The sequence below is a fragment of the Octopus sinensis genome, linkage group LG13, assembly GCF_006345805.1.
Source record: "Octopus sinensis linkage group LG13, ASM634580v1, whole genome shotgun sequence".
NCBI classification, from domain to species: Eukaryota; Metazoa; Mollusca; class Cephalopoda; order Octopoda; family Octopodidae; genus Octopus; species Octopus sinensis.
In genome coordinates this window covers 55,078,433-55,092,054 of record NC_043009.1, presented here as the reverse complement: position 1 = coordinate 55,092,054, position 13,622 = coordinate 55,078,433, and the positions used below count along the sequence as shown (strand labels likewise).

General features: G+C 36.9%; 1 protein-coding gene across 8 annotated transcripts in view; it reads right to left on the bottom strand.

Annotated features, from left to right (window-relative positions):
- Positions 1–13,622, bottom strand: part of LOC115218552 (nucleoporin p58/p45) — a 71,431-nt gene that overhangs the window by 31,679 nt on the left and 26,130 nt on the right. For 7 of the 8 annotated variants that reach the window (XR_005001696.1, XR_005001697.1, XR_005001698.1 and 4 more), the window contains exons 5-13: positions 13,140–13,223; positions 11,686–11,859; positions 10,831–10,858; positions 9,382–9,447; positions 8,017–8,191; positions 6,658–6,737; positions 5,715–5,833; positions 4,322–4,404; positions 2,677–2,878 (exon numbers count right to left, since the gene is read on the bottom strand). Coding sequence is in view for 5 of the 8 variants with exons in the window: in XM_036508364.1 (XP_036364257.1) it covers positions 2,677–2,878; positions 4,322–4,404; positions 5,715–5,833; positions 6,658–6,737; positions 8,017–8,191; positions 9,382–9,447; positions 10,831–10,858; positions 11,686–11,859; positions 13,140–13,223 (1,011 nt within the window). In the remaining 3 variants the exon portion in view is untranslated. The remainder of the gene's footprint in view (positions 1–2,676; positions 2,879–4,321; positions 4,405–5,714; positions 5,834–6,657; positions 6,738–8,016; positions 8,192–9,381; positions 9,448–10,830; positions 10,859–11,685; positions 11,860–13,139; positions 13,224–13,622) is intronic. The other variant, XM_029788437.2, reaches the window with a different exon arrangement.

Below are 13,622 nucleotides of genomic sequence, written 5' to 3'. Positions count from 1 at the left end.
GAGAATGAACCATGTGACATGGCTTAAAAGCTATTATACCAAAGTTTACCATGTAAGCACTACAACCAATATTTGTCTCATATTGCCTGTGTTTTGAGTAACTTTTGCATGTTCATTACAGTAGTACATGGCCAGGTGTGTATTTCCAACATTAGTGATGGTACTTCTACTTTCCTTTTCCATCTTGTGTTGAAATATTGTTTTCACATGTAACAATACATAAATCAAATAAAATAACATATTCTTTTACAATTTCATACATGTTCAGTTATAGTGTGTGAGATATATTTATATATACATCATATATACTTGTGTAAAAGTTGAATTTTTTTAGACCATTTTTTTAAGGTCAAATTTATGGGATTGGCTATTACATAGATACTACTTTTGAGGGGCTGAAATTCAAGGTAGAATCCGAAGTACCGTATCAGCAGAAGAAGCCCAATTGATCTTTAAGCGAATAAAAACAAAAACACAATGAGTTACAGTAATGTTACCAATTCTATGCATCAAAACACACATCCTAGTAAATAACAAAACAAGACTGTGTAGCTCTTATAAATATTTACACTTTCCCTTTTATTTGTATCCATCAAATTAGCTGAGTGAAATCAATTTATATCTCTTTGTCCAGGTTAACCAGGGCCCTCTGACAGGACCCTTTGCTTTAAGAGAAGTGTGGAGGATAATTCTTATTGCACATCCTATGACATAGCAGAACAGCTGTCTAGTATCGCCACAAACTTAGCTACTATGGCAGAGCAGCAAGAAGGAAGCCACTTCTTTGACCAGCCAGTATCAAGCAGAGAAATGATTGGGCCAGTGAGATGGTGGAAAGGCCACTAACATTTTGAGACACTGTCATATTCTCTGATGAGTCCAGATTTGCTGTATTTCCTGACATTGGTTGAGTGTGGGTCTGGAGACTCTGTGATCAAGAATTTGACATGAAAAGATTGCAGCCAACAATGAAACACAGAAGCTATTCTGTGATGGTCTGGGGAGCAATTTGGAACAATGGTTGAACAGATCTGGTGGAGTGTGAGGGAAACATAAGCTCAGATAAATATGTGTCCATATCACAGATAGAACTCCTTCCAATCTTCTCAGGTGGTGAAATGATTAAATAAGACTATTTATGGAAGATGGGGCTCCTTGTCTCACAGCTAAAAAGACTCAAGATTGGTTGGAAGAGAATGGCATTAAAAAGCTTCTATGGCTAAGCCAGTCACCAGATATGAGCCCTATTGAACACCTGAGGCATAATGAACAAAACACTTCATAAAAAGAACAAAAAAGCATCCTCAAAGCCAGATCTCTTGCGATTACTCTCTGAAACTTGGCAAGAAATTCCTTGAGAATATTCGTCATCTGATCAGTAGCATGCCTAATAGAGTCCTTGCATTGAAAAATGCAAAAGGCATGTCTACTAAATATTAGATATACATGTTATAATAATAAATAAATAAATAATTTGAATGTATAATTTCAGATTTAAATAAATTTTAATGATTATGAAGATGTCTATTTACTTCTGTCATATCTGTGTACGTTGTTCATATATTTAATGAAAAGAATGAAGGCATTGAAGTAATTAACTTTTTTTTCTCCAAGATGCAATCTTTTTTTCATCTGGTGACATTAATATTTGTAGATAAGAATATTCAATTCCTCATTTCAGTTCCAAACTCTGGTGACAAGGTGAGCTTACAATATACATTATAGTATGGTCTTCAGGTATTTTTAACTACATTTATTGACTTCCTAATATTCACTTTTCTTTTTTGGCCACAAAATTCTACTTGTTAGTGCTTTCTATTTCCAAAGATTTTCCTAACCACACGGTTCCCGATTCAGTCCCACTGTATGGCACCTTGGCAAATGTCTTCTACTATAGCCTTGTGAGTGGATTTGGTAGATGGAAATTGAAAGAAGCCCATCGTGTGTGTGTGTGTATATATATATATATATATATATATATATATATATATATATATATATATGTGTGTGTGTGTGTGTGTGTGTGTGTATGTGTTTGTTTGTGTGTCTTTTTGTCCCAACCACCATTACTTGACAACTAATGTTGGTGTGTTTATGTACCTGTAACTTAGCTGTTCAGCAAAAGAGACCGATAGAATAAGTACTAGGCTTACAAGGAATAAATCCTGGGGTCAGTTTATTCGACTAAAGGCAGTGCTCCAGCATGGCTGCAGTCAAATGACTGAAACAAGTAAAAGATAAGAGTACTTTTCTGGCACATGTTATCTCATAATCAGAGAACATTAATTTTAGTTGCCATGGTGGGGACAGCTTGAGGTCTGAGATTAAGAGGTTTAATAAATCACCAAGTGGATTGATCAAGCATCAAGGAGAAAGGCATTGCTAAAACTAACTCAAGTGGCTATGGTTGATAAGAGTCTGCAAATGGAACCCTTCTGTAGATGAAGACTAGTTCAGTCCTTGCTGCCCCACTCAGGTGAAGCATACTGAGCTAAGAGGCTAAAAGCATGCAACTCAAGACACAAGCTGACAATAAGGGTTTTCAGCATTAAAAATGGACTTAGAAGAGCTTACGAAAACTCTGAGTAGCTCCTGCAGTTTCTGCATGGGGTAAAATTATCTCTGCTGTTTATTTCATCTAAAAGAAAAAAAGTAGTTGAGTGCAGTGATACTTACAAGGAGCCTGTTGGTTACGACTAAGAGCAGCAGCAAGAGCAATTGCAGTGGTGCTGGGGAACCCTGTGAATGGGTTTGGTCCTTGCTGAGATTCAATGCCGGGAATCTCCAAACGTTTTGTTAACTTCCGTTTGCTTTCAAACACATCTTTTGTGTCTCCGAGGAATATACGTCGATAATTCAGGTATTTCTCTTTTAAAGTCTACAGAATCAGAAAACAAAGACAGGAAGGTTAGAAGAAAAGCTTTGTTATGAAGAGACTACATTATACAGAATATGGTTAGCATATATAGGAGGAACAGCTGATAAACATACACAGTAAAACGTTTTAGATAACATTCAAACAAGAATATAAAACATCGGACTGATTGATGAATGTTCATTAAGCTGACATGTTACATTTATTCCCCAAACATCAGCATAGGTGTGGCTGTATGATTAAGACACTTGCATCTCAATCATGCAGTCTTGGGTTCAGTTCTACTGTGCAGCACTTAGGTTAAGTGGCTTCTACTACAGTCCTAAACTGACTAAACTTTGTTGAGTGGAAATTGAAAGAAGGTTGTTGTGTGGGTGTTAGTGTATACCCTTGTCTAGGCAATACAGGGTTGTTGTAAATGAGCATCATCATAGAAATGAGGTTGATAGCTTCCAGTCTATAAAAAAAAAAAAAGAAAAACCTGTCTGGCCATGGGGGGAATATTACTTGACTCGGAAACAGGTGGGTAATGGGAAAGGTGTCTGGCTGTGGCAAATCTACCTCAACAAATTCCATCTAACCCATGCAAGCATGAGAAATTGGACATTAAATGGTGAGGATGATTACAGCTAGCAGTTGTTAAAATAGTTCCAGCCAGCAATGAACCATCTTTGCAGAAACCAACACATCATCCCTGTTGTATCTTATTCCTGAAACCCCATATTGAACACTTTTACCTATCCTGCCTCTTGAGAACCACAACTGCCTGGAACTTAACCTCTCTGGCATCAACAAGTTCATCATCATCATTTTATTGCCCACTTTCCCATGCTTGCATGAGTCAGACAGAATTAGTTGAGGCAGCTTTCTATGGGCAAACGCTCTTCCTGTTGCCAACCCTCACCTATTTCCAAGCAAGGTAATATTTCCCCAGGGCCAGACATGTGCTTTATACAAGACTGGATGTGAACAACACTGCTATTGGTATGATTAATTTACAATCTTCATGTGATATCAAGACAATGGGGGACACAAACATGCATTCACACATATATACACATCATCATTTAATGTCCATTTTCTATTCTAGCATGGGTTGGACGGTTCAACTGGGGTCTGGGAAGCCAGAAGGCTGCACCAGGCCATCTGATCTGGCAGTGTTTCTACAGCTGGATGCCCTTCCTAACGCCAACCACTCCGTGAGTGTAGTGGGTGCTTTTTACGTGCCACCAGCACAGGTGCCAGACAAGGCTGGCAAACGGCCACGATCGGATGGTGCTTTTGACGTGCCTGGCAACGACCACAATCGACATACATACATTTACCAATCTATATGTACAGTCAAATGAGAGAGGGAGGGGTGGGGACAACAGGATAAAAAGGAAACACAGGTAGGTTATTCACACAATGCAATTGAAGTTAATAATCAAACAAGACATAGCTTACTTTTACAGATTCATGAACTTGGTGAAAGTGGGCTGCAAGTGCGAGGAAATTTTCATGTGATTTGTGAAGCAGCATTGTTAATTCTGAAATAGAATTTGACAACATTTATAAATTGTTATTACCAATGTATAGAAGGTATAAAAAAAAAAGCAATTCCATATTTTTTTAATATGGAAACTAAAAGGCCTATGAGATCAATAATGTCCACTTTTTCATGCTTGCATGGATTGGACAGGATTTGATGGAACAGCCTACATATGGATGTCCTTCCTGTCATCAACCCATACCCATTTCATGGTAAGGTAACATTTCCTCATGACCAGGCATGTTTTCACCAGATTGGGAGTGAAAGACACTGCTGTATGATGGTGACAATTCATTTACAACTACAATGCGATTTCAAAATTAGGAGACGTCAACTTATTCTAGGAGTAGTATAATAACTCAAAAGTACAGCTACACAGATAGTAAAGCTTTCTCATAAGATCTCACTCTCTTGGAAACATTCACCCAGCTGTAAATAGATGATAGAGTTTTTTTTGCTATAAGAAAGAGAGAATACTGTTTAATTCAGCATGTTGCAGTTCTAGAGAAGAAAGGCGGTGTGAACTGTTTAGTGTAAGGGTTGGGAGAAAGCAAAGATGAGTTAGGTAGGCCTGATTGGAGAGGGTATGTAGCTAACCATTTCAGATGAACAGATGTAAAATAAACGAACTGTAGGGGTACATCTGGTAAGGAAAAGTCAAGCAATAAAACAACCACTCCTGCAGGAAATGTACATTTATTGATTAAACAGTATTGACTTTTAACGTTCCTTTTCCACACTGGCATGGGTTGGATGGTTTGATAGGAACTAAGGAGCCTTAAGGGCAGTGTCAAACTCCAGTGTCTACTCTGACATGGTTTTTAACCACTTGATGCCCTTCCTAATGCCAACTGCTATACAGAGTGTACTTGGTGCATTTCATAGTATCAGCATTGGTAAGGACACTAAGTACTTCCAAGACAAGACCCACTCCCCAAACTGAGTAGAGTGTAGTACTGAAGGATGTGAAAGCATGATAGAAGGATAGGAGTAGGTGTCCTGCTGAAGAGGTGAATATATGGTTTATCTATATGAAAGAGATGAAGATGTGAAGTCAAGGTATAAGTTAAATACGAGAGAGAGAGATAGTGAAAAGAATGTGATAGATGATTAAAGAGAAGGATTGAGTTGGACACAGTGAATATCAGTTTGGGGAAGGGGAAATGAAAAAGGAAATGAGAGTGGTTTGGGAAAGAGGAGGTGATAAGGGACAATAGTAGGGATACTGTGTGAAAATTAGTTTTGTGGTTTTTATGACAGAAATAAAAATTAGAATAAGTGATAAAAGTAGTAATGAAAGAAATTAACCTTCAGGAGAGAGTCTACTTGGTTGATGTAGGGACAGGATGTGACTCTCCAAATTCTGGATTTCACCTTTATAGGCTTTCATTTGGATTTCAAAATCTTCAAAGAGACCCTGAAAATAACTAGAAACAAAAAAAAAATACAAAACTGGTTTATTGTTTTCTCTACGCAGACAATAGATCAAGAAATCATCTTTAGCATTTAAACTAGTCACATCAAGCATCTCACATTTACCCTACAATGTCATTCTAAAAATAACCAATCACATCAGTGAAACTTCAAGGCTATGAGATAATGTGAACAAATAAGCATTACATTTGACAGATTAATTTGATTGCTAAAGGATTAAATAATTCTATTAAGTTAATAAAATGTGTTTAATAAAAGCACATAATACAAAACACATAATATAATCACAATTGATTAAAATTATTACTCCCAATTATACCACCTCTAGTATATAGAAACACCAGTCCGAGTCTAGTAGTAAAATGTTTATAGGGGAACAGGAGAGCAACAAATGGCTGAGTTGATAGAACACCGATCAAATAGAAGAAAGATCAGGTATACACATCCGGTCATTTTCTATCTCTCTCTCTCTGACAGACACACAAGGAGTTGGTGATTAATGTAATAAAAATTGGCAAACAACAATCAAAATTTATTTATTTTTTAAATTTTTTATTGTCTGGTTGGCTGATGTACAAGGGTGGCAGGAGAAATTATCCAAGTTTAAAAGGGGCTGGCTGCCTACATTTGAAAGAGGAAATGGATATAAATAAAGAAGGGGATACTTAAGAAAAACTAGAACTGTAAAGAAAATAAAGCAAAATAAAAAAGAAAGCATAAAATAAACAAATTTCTAACAAACTAGCATAAAAGTAAAACTATGTTTAACAAAACAAAAGGGGAAATTAAAAAAAACGAAGAAAAAACACCAACTTACTCAGTTGGGGCAACATTCTCGTCTTGAAGAACGGCAGACATATCTTCTGTTCGTTGACCCATTTCAGTATTTTTCAGTTCCTGAAAAACAGTAAATATCAAAGCAAGTTATCAGACAGCTTAACATATATAAAATGTGTTGTATCCCGTTATAATAATAGTCAATGAATGTTGGCTGGTTGATTTCTCTGAACACACTTTACATCATATCGAGGAGGTGGGGGAGAGTTATGGAGAATTAAGATGTGTAGGATGAGTGCTTGATGGGAGACAATGAGTAAAAGAACACTACGCACAGTGAGAGTGAAAGACACAGAGGAGGAGTAAAATGACAGATTTGAGTTGGTGTGTGGCATGACAGACTAACAATTTAAAATACCTAAATAACATCATCATCATCATTTAACCTCCGTTGTCCATGCTGGCAAGCTGGAAGGCTGCACCAGACACCAGTCTGATTTCGCATGGTTTCTACAGCTGGATGCCCTTCCTAACACCAACCACTCCAAGGGTGTAATGTGTATTTTTACGTGCCACAGGTGTCATTTGCATGACACCAGTATCTGCCATGACTGCAATTTTACTTGGTCTGATGGATCTTCTTCTCAAGCATGACAATATCAAAGGTCTTGGTCATTGTCTCAATGAAAGGAGCTTTTTATGTGCCACTGGCATCAGCTACATTGCCTCTGTGAGGCTCAATGCTTGAAAGGTGCTTTTTACGTGCCACCAGCATGGGTGCCAGTTATGTGACACCAACATCAGCCATGATAATTTCATTTGGCTTGACAGGTCTTCTCAAGCACAGCATATTGCCGAAGGTCTTGGTCACTAATCGTTGCCTCGGTGAGGCCTAAAGTTTGAAGATCATGCTTCACCACCTTGTCCCATGTCTTCCTGGGTCTACCTCTACCATAAGTTCCCTCCAGCAAATACATTCAAGAAAAACCAGTTTACTCATAATGGATCAGCTAGTATTGGTGAGCAATGCTAGTCTATTGTTATGTTAATTCCTTTTACAGCACAAGTAATAATAATAATAATGTTTACCGTAAATCCTCAAGTATAATTCGCATTTCCCCCACAAAATTTAAAGGTCAAAATCCCTAGAGTGTACTATATACAAGGTTAAAAATGAAAATTATTTTCTAAGCAATGTCTGAGTCTCTATTTGTTGTGACACATTATCCACTGTGTCATTTCAATTTAAAAATAGTAAGTAGAGTATGATTTGAAAGAGATTTTGCTGCTATCTTTAGCAGACAAGTGACCATATAAAGACATGATGGATTGCATTAAAGACAGCACTGAAAAAGCTAGGAGATTCACTTAAATGGATGAAGGGCTTCAAGCGACATACCTGTACTGACTCTTTCTTCAGTTTTTCAATCAACACAGCATTCCTTTGTACACCATTAGACACGCTTCCAAGGATTTGTCGCAATGCTGTTAGGTCTGTCTGTACCTTTATCATAGATTTTGTAGACATTCGAGAAATGTTTTCTCGTATAGCCTTCTCTGATTTTATATATTTTCTATAAAAATGACAAAAAAGATAACAAAAAGAAAAAGTTAACAGGCTTTTGAATTAAAGAAAAAAATAAACAAAAAAAAACATTTTTAAACTGAAGAATTTTTCTATTTAAAAAATACAATTGATATTCTTATAACAAAGGTGAAAAGCTGGCAGAATCATTAGCATGCTGGGCCAAATGCTTAGCAGCATTTTGTCCATCTTTACTGTCTAAGTTCAACTTCTGCTGAGGTCAACTTCATCTTTCATCCTTTTGGGGGTCAATAAAATAAGTACCAGTTGAGTACTGGGGTCAATGTAATTGACTTAGCCCCTCCCTGGAGATTGTTGGCTTTGTGCCAAATTTTGAAACCAATATTCTTATTAAAACAAAGGTGGCAAACTGGCAGAAATGTTAGCACGCTGAGTGAAATACGTAGCAGTATTTCGTCTGCCGCTACGTTCTAAGTTCAAACTCCGATGAGATCGATTTTGCCTTTCATCCTTTTGGGGTCGATTAAATAAGTACCAGTTATGCACTGGTAGCCCCTTGTGGGCAGAAAAGAAATAAAAATTGTAAGCAATTAGGGCAAAATTATTAAATTACATTTTCTTCTGACTCATTATGTTCTGAGTTCAAATTCAACCAAGGTCAGCTCTACCTTTCATCCTTTTGGGGGACAACAAAAATAAGTATCAGTTGAACACTGACTGAGGTCAATGTAATAGACTTGTTCTGCACTCCCTAAAAATTTGCTGGCCTTGTGCCAAAATTTGAAACCAATATTCTTATAATTTTTTCTATAAGATAGGGGATGGAGGAGAAAGCCCAAGACCATTGCAGCCCACTCAGTAAACTGGTGAGATTAATAAGGCTGATGGTCAAATTTGGTAGGGAAGAAAGCTAACAACAGAGTAAATTCACCCAACAAAATTAAATAGAGAAGAGTATCAGATCTACCATGTCTAGTATATTAGGAGTTAATGCGGAAGCCTCTACATGTTCACTCAATCTGCTTGAAACAATAGCCAAATCCTTCCCAAACCATACCCTATTGTCACATTTACAGAAACAAGTTGCAGATTTGGTTATGTGCATCTGAGAATTTTATGGATTTTACTATGGATTAAAAATGCAAGCTTAGTAATGAGGGTAGAAACTTTAGTTTTTAGGGAAATATTAGAAATAAAAAAAGTCTCACAAAAACTTACTTTAGGGGTTCTACACAAACGAGCAGCTGCTGTGGTAATTGTGTTTCTTTCAAAACTTTGGAATTCCTTAAAAAATAGAAACATAAAAAACATTAGTTAAGACAATACAAAATTTACAGAATATAACAAGGTTCAAACCTGACAATTAGATTAAAAGATGTGTCTGGGCCTATCCTATTCTATCTATCTATATTTTATATTGTTTCAAACAATGCCTTTCTATGTTTCCAATCATGTTATAAATGTATGTATGTAAACAGGCATGGCGGTGAAGTGCAGGTGTAGCAGTGTAGTTAAGAAGTTTGCTTCTCAACCACATATTCTTGGGTCTAGTCTCACTGCATAGCACCTTGGGTGAAAATAAATGAGCAACATTGCTTGTATGATTGATATATATTTACAATCACATATGAAAACAAGGATATATACAAACACATACGACAAACATCCTTCAGTTTCCAACTACCAGATGTACTCACAAGGCTTTGGTCAGCCAGTAGAAGATACTTGCCCAAAGGGTCACACAGTGTGACTAAACCCAACACCACATTGATGAGAAGTAAGCATCTCAACACAGCCATACCTGCAATAAATAAAGTTCCTCTAGTCTTCAATTCAGATTCCTTCCATTGGTTGGAAAGCTGTCGATAGAGCAATTAATGTACCAAGATTTTCGCTCTAAACACAATCATCACTTCTCACAGATGCTTTTTTTGCTAACAAAACTGTCTAATATTTTCCTCTTAAAATAAGGCTATACATTGGTAAACTTCTGTGTGTAAGTGGTTCTCAACCTTTTATAAGTCACTTGTTTTACAGAATGGCATTTTACAAACACTCCACATATTACAAAAGAACACCTTATCAAAAAATAAAAACTCCAGTTATTGTTTTAATCCAGCAGAATCTCATTTTGCAAAGTGATTTATAAATCAAATGTTCTTATATTCTCCTGTCCAGTTCCAGTATGTACTTTCTTTTAGATATTTGTGTAGAATAGTGCCCAGTACATTGCAATTTTATGGAAATTACTGAAAGAAAAGATTTATGCAATGAAATCATAAAGGACTTTCGGTGCATCACCAGTCATATTTTTGCTCACTGATAACATAGTGGCAATCTGTATACTAATGCTGACAAAGACTATTTTTGAAAATGTGTTCAAGATATAAGTATTGCAACTGGTTTAAATATTTTACTTCAAAGAAAAATCTTGACTTCTCTAAAGCCCAGGGCTCATCACCCGTACATAATAGCCACCTTCTTGTGATTTCACAAATGGCCCTGGCCAAGGAACTAATATTGTCCAGGTCAAGAACCATTGTGCAAGATACAGTTAACATCTAATAATCTAATAAGGATTAGTTTCTTTTGACAGGTATGTAAGGCAAATTGAACCAGGGCTACACAACAGGAGATGATAGTCAATACATATAAAGATATACTTACGCTTGTTTACCATTGGGTCCAGTTCCATCTGTGAAATAGAAATGTAGGAATGACAATGAAGACAATAAAATGTGTTGACAGTAAATTTCATAAAGTGTTAAAATATCAAATAGGACAAGCAATAGAGTAGTTCTTAAAATAAATTGTGGCTAAAATCAAATCCTCATATTTATCTAATGAATGACTTAAAAACTTAAACAGGCCCAATGTGTGTATACATTTTTTTGGCAGACTCTGTATGTGCCATGATCATCAACATCAGTAGCATCATTTTAACATTCACTTTTCCATGTCTGCTGGACAGGAGTTTTCTGAAGTAAACTTTCTACAGCTGGATGTTCTTTCTGTCGCCAACCCATACCTGTTTCCAAACAAGGTAATATTTCTCTCATGGCCAGACGTGTTCTCACAAGGAACTGCTTGTATGACACAGACATTTACAACTTTCAAGCTATGTCACAATACACACATACATAGGTGCAACAACCTCATGCAGTCCCCACCTACAAAATCCACTCACAAGGCTTTGGTCAGCCAGGGGCTATAATAGAAAACACTTGTCAAGAGTGTCACACAGTGGGACTGAAACTGAAACATATGGTTGGGAAGCTGACTTCTTAACACCTGCGTAGAAATAAGTGTGTAAAGAAAGAAAAAGCATTCAACTGAAAACTAAGTTTGATATAGATTTGTTACTAAAAGTTTCATAGGTGCTGTTTGCACTGTGAAACTTTTATAAGAAACTAGGTAAATATAACATTCATACACAAAGAATTTTGGTCCCTTATGTATACAGGTACATTATACTGGTTAGTGCTCACCCCTAATGACAGAAAGATAAAACAGACAACTTACCTGAAGCTGCAATGGACACTTTTGGATCAACACCTCCCAAACCTTTTGAAGCTATTTGAGAACTAGGAATGCTGCCAGTGATAGATGTTGTACTTGTTGTGGTTGAAAACAAGCCAAAACCTGAAGTCCCAAGGCCAAAGCCACTGCCGCCTCCAAGTGATGAAGATTGCACACCTAAGATCGGCATTAAAAAAAAAAAGAAAAAACATAATAAATAAAACCAAAATTTAACAGAAACAATAGATTTTTCTGATACAAACATTGTTCATGCAAACTTAAATTATCCTATTTTCTCATCCACAGCCATAAATAACTAAGATGTTATTTTCCCCTCTTTCCAGCAGGAATATCTCATCTACAGCATGACACCAGTTCCTCCTGGCATAAAGACACCTCCCTCAATACTGCACCTCATTTTCAGTTGAAGGGCCTTATCTTGCAGTGACCCCCACTAGTGACACTGTTGAAAAAGGCACCCATTACATTCTCTAAAGTGGCTGGTATTAGGAAGGGGCATCAAGATGTAGGAAACATGCTAAAGACAGAGCTCAGCTCGTCAGATTCTGTTGAACCATTCAATTCACACCGGCATGGGAGTGGCATGATGGCAATGATGTATCATAATCAACTGACTTAAAGGGTCAAGTAATGTAGTTGAAGCTTAACACTGGCCCTTTAGGCTTAAGCTTTTCAGCTTAAAAACATTCAACCCTTTAGCATTCAGATTACTCCATCAAATGTAGTACTTATTTATTCATGTTGTTTTACTCTTAGAACGACATTGTAAGGTAGGTGTGAGAGGCCAGACCTGGTCAGTTTGAACATAAACAGGTAAAATATTCAGGCTGGATATGGTTGGTTTGTATGCTAAAGGGTTAAACAGTATCTATATATCAGAAATATTAAATTTCTAAATATCTCATAGAGATATGTACGGAGGTGGGGCGATAGAGTGGTTGTATACTGTCAACTTAACGTGACAGTAAGGGAATTACACCACCGCTGTTTAGCCCTAGGAAGCATTGACGTCAAGGCCGACAGGAAGCATCGATGCTTCCTAGGGCTAAACAGCAGTGGTGTAATTCCTTTACAGGACTGTCACGTTAAGTTGACAGTATACAACCACAGTATCTATATATTTTTTTAATTACTGAAATCAATTTGCCAGACATACTTGGTCTGGTAAATCCCTCGTAATTTGATCACCTACTCTCTTTAATCAATTACTGCTAATCTACAAGGTATTGATCAGCCCAAGTCTATATTAGAAGACACTTGCCCAAGATGCCATGCAGTGAGACTGAACCCAAAAACCATGTGGTTGCAAAGTGAGCTTTGTAACTACACAGCCATGCCTACACCTTTCTATGAAATTTGAGCAGGGACATTTCTATGCTCATTACCTTTCAAATGCATGCAAGCACAAACACACACAAACAAAAATACATACATACCAAAACCAATACTGGTAGTTGCAGGAGTACCACTCAATCCAGAGAAAGAAAAACCGGTTGCAGGCGTGGTGCTTGTTAGACCTGCTAATTAAAATAAAACAATTATTAAACTTAATATTTACAAGTGTGAGTGAGTGAGTGGAGTGAGTGAGTGTAGTGAGTGAGTGAGAGAGAGAGGAGGAAACATTGTTATGCTTTAATATTTTTTTCTAAATTCCTTAAGTGTGCAGTGATTCCAATGAAAAACTGAAATAGTATTTATTGATAACAGATCCAATTAAGTAAGAACTCAACATAGCATCACAATGACAGGCACATCAAGAATGGAGAGAGGGGAAGAGAGAGAGAGAGAGAACATATGAAACTTAACAGGGAATCAATCAATATTTCAAATATTTAGAGAAGTCACCCAAGTGAGAGAACCTCTACATGGTCATTCACCCTGCTAGAAACGAAAGCCAAATTTCTTTCAAATGAAACTCC